This window comes from Anopheles marshallii, chromosome 3, assembly GCF_943734725.1.
Source record: "Anopheles marshallii chromosome 3, idAnoMarsDA_429_01, whole genome shotgun sequence".
In the NCBI taxonomy this organism is placed as follows: Eukaryota; Metazoa; Arthropoda; class Insecta; order Diptera; family Culicidae; genus Anopheles; species Anopheles marshallii.
This window is the reverse complement of record NC_071327.1, coordinates 70,394,206-70,405,866: the sequence shown is the minus strand read 5'-3', so window position 1 is coordinate 70,405,866 and position 11,661 is coordinate 70,394,206. Positions and strand designations below refer to the sequence as shown.

The 11,661-nt window shown below is 41.2% G+C and overlaps 1 protein-coding gene across 1 annotated transcript; it reads right to left on the bottom strand.

Moving 5' to 3' along the window:
- Window positions 1–10,122: 10,122 nt before the first annotated feature.
- On the bottom strand, window positions 10,123–11,661 carry LOC128714865 (neurofilament heavy polypeptide). The gene has a single exon (XM_053809745.1). The coding sequence runs from the start codon at window positions 11,659–11,661 to the stop codon at window positions 10,123–10,125; it is 1,539 nt and encodes a 512-aa protein (XP_053665720.1).

Below are 11,661 nucleotides of genomic sequence, written 5' to 3'. Positions count from 1 at the left end.
AGGATACTGGGAAGGATTTGTGTGTGTATGTGCATATTCGTGGAGAAAAGTCCAGACAAACATGGGGGGGATTCGGTAAAACACCACTGAAAAACACTTCCAATCTCGGTTTACTAAGGGAGGACTAAGCTGAAGAAGCTATTAACTATTTTTAACTATTTAATCAAGGTAATGAAATGGTGTAAGAACTTCCAATCCAGTAATATAAATTCCATGGATACAGTATATGATGAATCGACAGAATTTACTGTCCAAGTCAGGCAATTTTCAACTTTTTTTATATTCACTAATATTTCATGGATATTGTCCGGACCAATTATAACCGTCTCTGCGCTCAATGGGACTGAGACAAGGGAACGGAGATCGCCAGTAGTATGACATCATTCTAGAAGCTGTGGACAACATTTTTTCCCAATGTCTACAGTTCGTTGATCTTCTTCTGGAATTCACTTAAGAGGGTTTCGTCCGTTTTGGACAAAGTCCATGCCTCAGAGGTGTTCGTGAGTATTAGAAATATATAGGTTCTATTACAGTCCCAGCTTCGTTCGTCACGACAGGTGTTTTGAGTAGAGAAGTTTCCTCACACTCCTCAGTCCTCAGTAGATAGACCGGTTAGACCAGTCTCAGCATCAACTGTATTGTCGAGGCTGACTTTTGACCCAAGATAGCTGAAATTTTGGACGACTTCGAAAGAGTGTTTACCCATTTGTACGTCATCTCTGCGTAAGTTAGGGGTATTAGTATCCTATGTACATCTGTGATGGGTTAAGTTCACCCAACCAAAAAACGACACCAAAAGGACATAAACTGCAGATCCTGGTTGACGGTAACGACTTCCAGATAGAGAGCGATAGTTGACGACCTTAAAACGTTCGTGACTTTGCATTACAAACTAAGCAATGAAATTCGAATGAGCATTGAACTATACAGGTGCATAATGCAGTGTTCTACATACTCCTTATAGGGATCAGGTCTGACCAGGATATAAGGAGTCCTAGTCTGCTCTAATGGAAGACACTTCACACAGTCTTTCGGCGCAGATGTTGTTGACTACCTTGTAGATCTCGCAGTGGTTTGAGCTGGAGGTGCGTTGAAAAGCAATGGTCCGCTCACTTCAACAACGAGCTCATCTCACGCTGATGTATTGAATTAGCAACCCAGACCATATATTCTTGGTGGACTGTAGTCAACGACAGAGGATGTGTGGTATACGAAAACAGAAAAAAATAACCGGGGATCAGACCAACAAAACTGTAGCAATTGCTGCTCGTTGCTCGATAAATAATAAAATTCTGTTGGGAAACGACAACAAAACATTCCCTAGAACGGTCTTATATTCCTACACCATCACCAACTGTACGAAGCAAAGTATTGAACTACCGTTCGTGTACAGACATTTTAAATTCTACGCAGAAAGTTTTCACAATTCTACGGAATGAGGAAAATGGACAACCGACTGCAGGACGGCAGGATTAAAATAGCCACATCAAAAGCGATATTGAAAACAAAAATACGAAGAAATCATACTGACCGATTTGTCGTTTAGGTTCCGAGCGAAACGAAAATTAAAAGCCGTGTTGCTTGTCTACAACTTAAAAATAAGCCACAGGGCAGTGACGTAATGGCTTTGGTATTTTTCGCTACCAAACCAATTTTGCAGTCATCACAAAAACGTATCCATCCAGCAAGCAAGATGTTGCGCTCGGTGGATGAAAATGAATTCTAGTTCCGCGAAATGCAAACATTGTTAATATCACACTTTGCCGTATTTTTAAAACACACCTTTTCGAGGTGTATCGTTTAGCATCGGGAAGAACAAAACAACATAAAAAAAAAAACATCAAACGAATTCCAATTTGATGTTCGAATGGGAAAGACAGGCAGAAATCCGTCGTTGAATAGTTCCCATGGAAACGTGGCGATGCTGTTTCCTGTTTCTAGGTTTTTTTTTTCACTTCACCAGCACCAGCTGTGACGTTCGCCTGGATACTTTGCTTCTATTCCCATGGCCAGCTGCGTATGGGCGATGGGTTTGAAAGTTTTCTCAGACCTGTTTGCAAATAACGCACGATGACGCAAAACTTTCGCGGACGAAATAGAGAATGTTTCGAACCAAATCGACCGCGACGCATCACAAAGTGTAGTGTTTCGTACTTGGCTACCAAACTTGATAACCATCATTGGCCATTTCAATAAAAAGAAGCTTCAAAGAGCGCAGAGTCGCATTGTATACGTTGAATTCTTATATAAGTGTAGAGAAAATTATGGTTTAGTGAGAATAAATTTTACACACTTGTCGTCACAGTGCTGCACAAAAAAAAGCGCATCACACATATTGTATCGCAGTGGATCGGATCGGAAAATCGTAGGAAAAGAAAGCAAAAAAAAAGGTCCATTCACATCTGCTGGGTAATAAAAATGTTTGTGATCCAAATTAACCACACTGCCAATTTTATAATCTCCATTTTAAGAGGCAAACAACTGGTGCCATAAAAAAAGGTAGTACAATAAAAAACGGAAAAACCTTCACAATAAAAGAAGGTGAAATTGCATGCCGGTTTTTTTTTTTTTTTTGGGTGTGTGCATCGGTGTCGTCCAACGTCGTTGCTTGGTTGTTGCCATTTAACCCGAGAAGACTTTCCTACATGCAATCAACGGTAATGTGCAACAACAAAACAAAAAAGGGGGAAAGCAAGAAAACCATTCGCCTTTTTACCTTTTCTGTTTGGCCCCGTCCTTCCTTCGAGGAAATCTGGGCGATGTATGGGGGGGTTTTTTTCTTTAAAAGCTCAATTGAATGGAAACTTCGGTTCCGGTTATGGTGAGATTTCCTCAATTTATGTACTACCGGGCCGAAGGAACCACCAGCATGTGAGGACAGGTGGAAACGTTATGGTACATAGTTTATTTATCGGTTCGTAATAAAAAAAAAACACCACGCGTACCTTTCTTTTTAAGGTTCGTGAGCCAGATTCCGGTTGGCCGAGCACCAGATGTGAGCAAATTGTCGTGTGGAACAATTTGGTTGCAATTTCATCAAAATTTTATTATGGTTTCATTGTTACAGCAACAACAATATATCTGCGTTGCTCTTATGGGTTTCCTTTTTTTTTTTGTTTTTTAGGATACAAATTGTTTCTATTTTCGCCCACCATGTGCAATAGGTTCGCGTTTCCCTGATTTTCCCTGCCCGGGCAGAAGAAATGTGTCCGACGCTCGGAAAAGTAAGACACTGTGACATGCTCCATCCGCTGGCTCAATAACGTAACAAATAAGTGCAAGACAGCGTGTCGTTAATTGGAATTGAGGTTCTCAACAACAAAAAATACATTTCCCAATTAAGGGGGGGGGGGGGGGTAAAGAAAATGTAATAACCTTCTCGATCGATCTGGCGGTGGCTTGTGGTTCCTAGAGCCCACAGCAAACCGAACCACACAGCGGGATAAACTGCAAAAAAGATAAACCACACGTCGTAACCTTTCACGCACAAAAGCGGTATACTAAACATGTTACATGCATTGCAAAGCAGATTAAGGATGTTGTGTGTTTAGTAACCTAATAGGAAGCGATGCGGAATAAAAGAGCTTGAGAAAGGTGGCATTGAAGAATGACCGTTCTGCAACAAAAAGGCAATAGAATTCTTCTACTTCTTCTTCTTTGCCGGCACAATAACCTCAAGCGGTCTAGGCCTGCCATTTTTGGCTTTCAGTCAGTCCTGCGTCCGGAGCGTTGGCCCGAATGGGATTTTGGACCGATCCTGTCTTGTGAAGATCGTCGCTGCTACCAATACACAAACGAGCCTCCCCAAGTACTCAATAGATGGCAATAGGCAAGAGAATGGAAATAGAATTATTCATGGTTAAATCTGATGGATACATCAACGGGTGTTACCGCTTGATAAAAGTTACATCAAGAAGTGGAAAAAAATAGGAATTTTAAAGATTCAAACTCCTAATAGGCATTTTTAACTTTAATTATTTAACTATTTAATTAATTTTGGTTTTAATCTAACTATTAACAAATAACAGATATGTCTTGCAACAGATAAACATTTTATTATTGCACTTAAGTTACAGAGTTACAGAACAAATCAAAACATTGGAAATAAGTTAAATATGAAAAAATAAGAACCGTGTCTTATTCTTAGCAGCTTTCACAACTATAACATTATGATTTTATTCAAATTGTGAATGTGTAAAAGCTTTTTAAACTCTAAATAGTCGAAAGATACGTTTGCAGAAAACCCACCAGCTAAGTAAACACCGTCAAACCTCAGATATTTTCTGAAAAAATATATAAATATGTAGCAAAACCACCAGCAAATCGATCATTTACGGTGGAATGTGTGGACTGATTGAGATTTGAACCAAAATGAGGCAATCAATATTCTTGTGCATGACACGAAACGTTCTGTCCGGGACATATGAGCACGGATCACTCCAAGCGCATTGATCTAGGACGGGTAATGCTATGGAGAAAATACTCCAAATCGTGTCGGAGGTGTCGGAATAGTTATTATTTTCGTTAAACATAGCACAAAATTCAGCAGCTTTCATGTACAGTATTACTACGAACATGTTAGACACCATGAATATTTATAAAATGCGATAAAGAATTTTATACACTTTATATTTATTGTGGTTTTACATGTTCTGTTGCAAAGGAATAATGACGTTCTGCAGTAAAAATAATGATTTTAATTTTTTTCTTAAAATAAAAATTTCCCCGAGCTTTTCACAACTTGATGGAGACGCCTAGTCATTTGAAGAAATGTTCATACAAGTACGCAGGGATAAGAACGAAGGGTTTTTGCAGAAATAATTGCACTGTTAAGTGAATAAGAATGTTATTTACTATTCAATAATAGCTTCTGTTAATGTATTAACAAAAATTAAAGCACAAAAAACGATTCGACATCTTCAATAAAGACTGTTTTTGGTGAGTGTTAGGGCATCGATTTGATTAAATTCATCAAATCGATTCAGAAATTGATTTTGTCTTAAAGTTAAACAAATAATTTAATACCACAAGCACTAGTTAATGGTATGTAAAGTTCTTTGCAGGTAGTTCAACACCTAACAGAAACCATTTTCCCTAACGCAATCGAAACCATCGTCTTGTTTAACTTCCGGCTGTAACAATCAATGAAGCTAAATATAATTACACGTTGCATAAGATATCGAGAACACGACCAATAATTGATTTTTCCCACCGCCGAGTGCCGAGTTTACCGAATGCCGGATGGCAAGCAGCACGCTGGTACATGGGACATTTTATTTACCGTCTTCGCCCAATTGCACACGCCCGATCAGGATGATTGGCTTCCCATCGTAAATGTAGCGTGCTTATCCGGTACCGCCACTTGTCAGATTGATTGACCACCATCATCGTTAAATGCTTGGGCGGTAAAATAAAGCAGTAGTACCGATCGGGTAGTACCAATAACTACCAGCAGCGTTGATGGGAAATCGTTTCATTCGCATAAAAACTAAGACGCGAACGATTGACCGTTACCACCACCGCCTTCCTGCGCATCGGTGTACGGAATTGCTAAACTCCCGAGTACCAAACACGTCCATCAGCTTGTATGAAACCCCGTTATCGAAAGGGGGTTTTATTTGGGTGGAGCAACCTCCATAAAGTGTACCTCTGATTGAAGGGAAGGAAGAAAACCCCGATTCATAGCATCAAAAGAATGACGGTTCTTTAATCACCGCAGCTAATGCAGCATGTTTATCAATTAGTTTCATCATAAAATTTTGTACACCATTCTATAGTGTTTGAGTGTTTTTTTATCCATGCTACACGCATTAAGGCGATTGCATTTCAGCACGCTTGTCAAGAACGTGCTCAATGATAAATGGTTCCATTCCGACACATTGCGATTATATTCGTATCGCACTTTAGCTTGCACTAGTAGATTTATCATGTTAGGTGTTGGCCTTCCGCACGGGTATTGATGGGACGACATAAGCCTCGATCATTAGATAAACATTCCTTTATTTGCCGCTTGCAAGCACTCATATTCCTCATTAATGAATCACGGTTGTTAGTATGTATGACCGTCATACATCATGACGCTATTAAGGGGGTCGCACACTGCGGCGAGTTTTGAGAAATTGTACGAAATTAAATACAATTGTGGGACTTTTATTTTTTGTTCAAAACCCGCTAAAGTTTCTGTAATCGTTCGTAGAACGTTTCGATTGTGTAAAAAAAAAAACATAAAAAAGTCACATTTTCGTAAGCAAAATTTGTACAGCGCTTTCCCCGAAACAACCATTCTGTTTACGCTGACCCTAATTTTTGAAATTCAAAAAAAATAAACCACATTCAAAGCGGACGAGCGAAGCTGCGTTCGAGTTGTACTGTTTGCCAACTTTGAAAACATGGCTGTGATATAATCGCTTTTGATGTTTTGAGTTCACGCTCGGAGCACTGCTTCGCAAGTTTCATTTGCTGCAAAAGTCACTTCCAAGAGTTGACGCACAGTTGCGTAGTGCACTGCTCTCTGTTTTTAGTGTGCGATTAAGTACTTTGTCTGCATCCCGATCCACAGCGGGTAGCGGTCAAATTAGGCCACATATTTTTAACACATGGAAAGCACAGGTTATGACAGTTATGATTCAAACACGCAAACTAATGATTAAACGTAATGTTAGCGGTAACAAGAATGGATATTAATGATGCACGATCAACAATTTCAATGTGTAATTAATGATATTAGGTACTATACGACCAAATATAGCAATTAATTATGTGCTTCAGGAATTATAAATACATTTTATTTTGGCCGGTCGTTCACTGCTGTGATGCATTTGACACATCCCTGTTCATGCATCAATAACTCTAATCAAGCTGGTGCTAATTAATCTTGAAGGGGAATGTGGAGATAAACCGTCCCTTTTAAAACATTTCTGTTATCTATTCCTTTTTTTCTAAAAATAATCCTAATAGTGCTCAGTATACAGTTGCGGGTGACTATCAGGCTATTGTATTGAATTTGTTCAACCGCACCTAATAGCCTTTAAGTCATTTCATTGCACTATTAACCACGCACTCACCAGTAAAGCGATAACGACTAACACAAAGCTACCCAAAATAGGCGTTTATCACAGACCTTCCTTACGCAAGCGTGACGATACCGCTTTGGTTTTAACCACATTTTATAGACAGTCCACATTGCACGGTGGCTTCGGCTTCTACAATGGGTACAACAAACAATTTAAAGTTGTACAACCCGTAAAAAAGGGGTTTTGCAGCTTGATCCGAAGATTGATAGACAAGACATTAGCCGAATAAATTACCTGACGAATCGCTTCAATAAAACCAGAACCAAAGCCGGCTATGGTACTATGGTGGTAAAACAACACCGACCCGAACGGGGAACTTTTCGCTTTGTTATCTCTTTCCATTAGGTTACAGGTGTAACACGCCTGTCATTGTCTTGGCGGGAACGGGTAGGACGGTTAACTGGCGCTTATCCTTCTACCCGACCGCCACAAATCGGCCACAAATGAACCAGAAATCCGCCCCGATAGGACCCCTGATGGTTTTAACCCCAATTGGTGTGTGGGTGCGTATAGCTGAAGGCCGGTGGTGGCCTTGAACAGTTGCTAGCCACCCATCAATAAGAGGGTGAAATAATACCCGTTAGCGGGAGTTGATTGATGATTAACCAACTGTTACGCAACGGCGATGCTTTATTAAACCCCGTACCGGGAGACCGTCTGGGAGCACTGCGAACTTCGGATGAACACTGTACGACCGCCAAGGTACGCAATTAAGCTACACGAGATCTTCCAACTCTCAAGGCTTTTCGCGAGCAAGTAGATCTTTCTTTCCACAAATTCGCCTTGCGAGCAGCGGGAACAGCGGGAATAAAATTACTATCCGTCTAGGTTTGTAAGCTTTTTTTTATTATACATATCAAATGAAACATGGCTTCTTGCACATCCGACTTGCGATTAAAGTTAAACTTAAGTGTTTGACGTCAATGAGTGTCTAGAGTGTGTGTGTGTGTTTTTTTTTTGTTATGAAATCAAAATAACGTTCTAATTTTGATTGATTGTGTTGTTTGCTTAGTTTAAACATTTTAATTACTGTGATGTTTACACAGTGCAAGTTTGAAATGAAATTGCTTTGTGGGCACACGTAACACATACCTAAACCAAACTAGTAAGCTGCTAATTCTGCACTCCCCGCTCCATATTACTTATCGTGTAAAATTATGCTCCAACTTAAAACATCGATTCGACTAACCGAAAAGACGCTTATGCTTTAAAAAAAACAATATTGTAATATTTTCGTTTATTTTCTTCTCGATTTTAATTACACTTATCGGCCTAAAGTACAAACTTGCTTCTCTGAATGATCATTTGCATCATGCGATCTTGTTTTTTTGTTTTTACTTTTGCTTACTTCACTAGATATTTATTCGTCTTATACTTACACCCCTAATACCGTCTAGTTTTATACACTCCTTGCACGGAAACACGGATTAAAACAAAAAAAGCTACATCATAATATGACAAAAATGTATACGATCAATCTCGAATGTCGCTGCCCGTCGAAGGGCCAACGAAAATTATAACTTGGATTAGCTAATTCAAATCATTATCGACAAAACTCGGCCGTTTGAATTTTGCATGCGTTTTGTTCATATACTAACAATAAAGAAAGCTCAATAAACCACATCATATTGGTTATCGAATGGATTATTACGAACAGAAGAAAAAAAAAATTATATCATAACATATTGCAGTACGAATAAGATGTGCTACGTTCTCTTTTAGCTATTGCCATCCCTATAAATTGAAGGTAGTGTCTAGTGTGCTATCAGCGGAACTTGTAAAAAATATACTCCTAGTTTCTCTTCACACAATTAAATGATACAAACTATGTAAAGATCCTGGAAGAAAAAGGAGAAAGAAAACTGTTAGCATATTTTTAGCAACTCTATCGATGGAGTAGAAAATAAAATGAAAAACTACATGCAGATGTTTCTTTTGCTTATATAATTGCACCATAATGGAAGCACTGGATGCATAACGCAGTTAGTTTGAATAAAAATTCCAAAAACTCTCCCAAGGAGATAACGATCTTATCTGGGAAATGGCTATCAAGAAGTGTAATGGTACCTCTTCTCAAGAAATGCGGAGAAGGATTGAAAAACGGTAAATAAATAGTATACGAAAGTATGAAGTAACAAACCAGCATAACTAATTAAGTGCCACTTTCGATGCTACACAAGAAAATACCTCATTGGCAAAAAAAGAAAGAAACTTGTGTAGTGGAACAAAATAAAATACAAAAATTATGCTTGAAGTAAGGGGAAAGTACGTCTACAAAAAAAGTTATTTCTTCGGGTTTAAAGAGTTCTTTGGAATGTGTATTTTATCCGAAGTTCATGAGACACTTCGTTCCAAAGTTACCGGCCAACTCAAATTACAGACGAGGAGTCAAAAGTTCCAAAGCGATTATCTCGCAGCCATGTTTTCAAAGTTGGTGGATATTATTTGCACGCGGTTCAAAGTTTGATACTCTACTACAATTTTATTACCATCGTGCGCAGCCCTTTTGATTTAGCCTAAAAAAGACACCTTTGGAATGGCTCGGTGACATGATGGTAGCGGTGCCGGTCTTAAAACGAACGGACCGGACCAATCCCCCGTATGCAGGACTGACTATCCAGCTACGGGTAAATAAAGTCAAAGAAAGACAGAAATGGCAATATCCTAACGCATTGCAACGTAATCCGTCATAACATGCCAGGATAATTATCAAAGAAAAAAGGAGTCCCGTTGGTATTAATCATTGGTTCAGAGGAAAAATAAATCGCTTTAATCGTAAAAAGTTTGATCTATCAAGAATTATCAGTACAGAATTGCGCCACGATCTACAGGGAACCGATCGAGAAGGTCGAATTTATGTTTATCAATCGTATTATGGCGACTATTCGCCGTAAACAAAGGTGTAAGTTATGAAAATGAATGATACAAAAGAAAATCACAATCATCAACACGGTTTCAACACGTGACTTACCTCACTCGTTGTCCAACAGGAAATGTTATATCTCCCACTTGATGATTCATGCAGCGGTTCAACGATTTTGGGAACATTTTAGTCGGAGAAACTATCGCTCCAATAGGTGGACGTCAGCGGTGCTACGCACTTGAACAGATCCCTCCCGCTGCTGACTGCGGATGTGTCCGACTTTTTCTTCCTTTCCACCGTCGACGAACCTTGCGGTGTATTCTGCTTCGACCTTTCCGGATCCGACGATTTGGGCGTGTACCGGGTACGCTGCTCAATGCGCTCTTCGCGTTCCTTGCGCTTTTCCTCGCGAATACGGTCCGCCTTTTTATGCCGCTCGATGTGATTCGCGAGGGCCCGTTCCGTGCGGAAGAACAGTGAGCAACGATTGCAATCGAACCGATCGCCGGGATGCGTTTTGAGGTGCTGTTTCAGCGCAAGCTGACTGGGCAGTACCGCGTCGCACTTGGGACACGGGTTGTCTCCACGCTTCCTCCGCTTGCGCTTCACCTCCTCCTCGTCACCCGAGCTGGAACTATCTTCCGGTGCTTCTATGTACACGATGTTGGACAGGCTAGAAGTTTTCGGATGCTTTGGCGGCCTTCCCGGGCCACGCTTCGGTGTGAACGGTGCTACCGCCGGGGTGCTGGTGGCCATGTTCTTCGGTTTGCGACCCGGTCTACCCCTTCGGCCGGAGCCCGGAATGCGTCCCCTTCTTTTGGGCGTACGTTTCCGTTTGTTCGGTGGCGAGAAGCTATCGTCCGAGGTGGCCGGTTCCGATTCCACCTCCGACTGTGACACCTTATACTCGTCATCGTCCACCGGCTCGTCGTCGTCCTTATCCGAGTCTGACATCGGACAGTTCACCACGATGAAATCACTCTGACGGCGGCTTTTGTTCGCACTGCGCTTCAAGTTCTTCCGCAGCTCTTTGTCCGATGCTTCGCAACGATTCTTGAACTCGTGCACGATGCGCACCTGTCCCAGGCACCGTTCGCATATTTTGTGCGGCAAATGATCCCGCGCCGTTATGCGAATGTTGGTGCACACCTTCATGATGATATCGCTCACACGTACCGGGCCTTCGAGCTGGAATATATCGGACAGCTCGTCCGTGCCCATACACACCCGACACATTTCCAGCTCGACGGCGGGTTTTTCCTCGCGCGACACGTTCGCGGCCGCTTCTTTTTTCACGTCCTCCGGCTTCAGGATTTCGATAGTGATCTTTTTATCGTCCGGATCCGCCTCTGACAGCTCTTGCTCGGTCTGTTTGTCTTTCGACACATTCCCATCGGTAGCTTCTTCCGATGGTTCCGCATCTTCCGCCTCCTCACCGTCATCCTTTTCCAACGTTTCTGTAAAAACTTCTTCCACCTCCACGGCGTCACCTTGAGTCTGTTCTAATGTCTCTACTTCTTCTTCTCCCTCCTCCTCCTCCTCCTCCTGCACAACTTCCTCGATGAAGCCCTCTTTGCCGTCGGCATCTTGCACTTTATCCTCCTTTATTACGTCGCCTTTCTTCGCCGCCCGGCCAGCGTCCTCTTTACTGGTGTCCGCATGCTCGACGCCACCGTTCGAATTGTTATACATATTGAGTTTTGCGGTTTTGTAGCGAATGTGCAT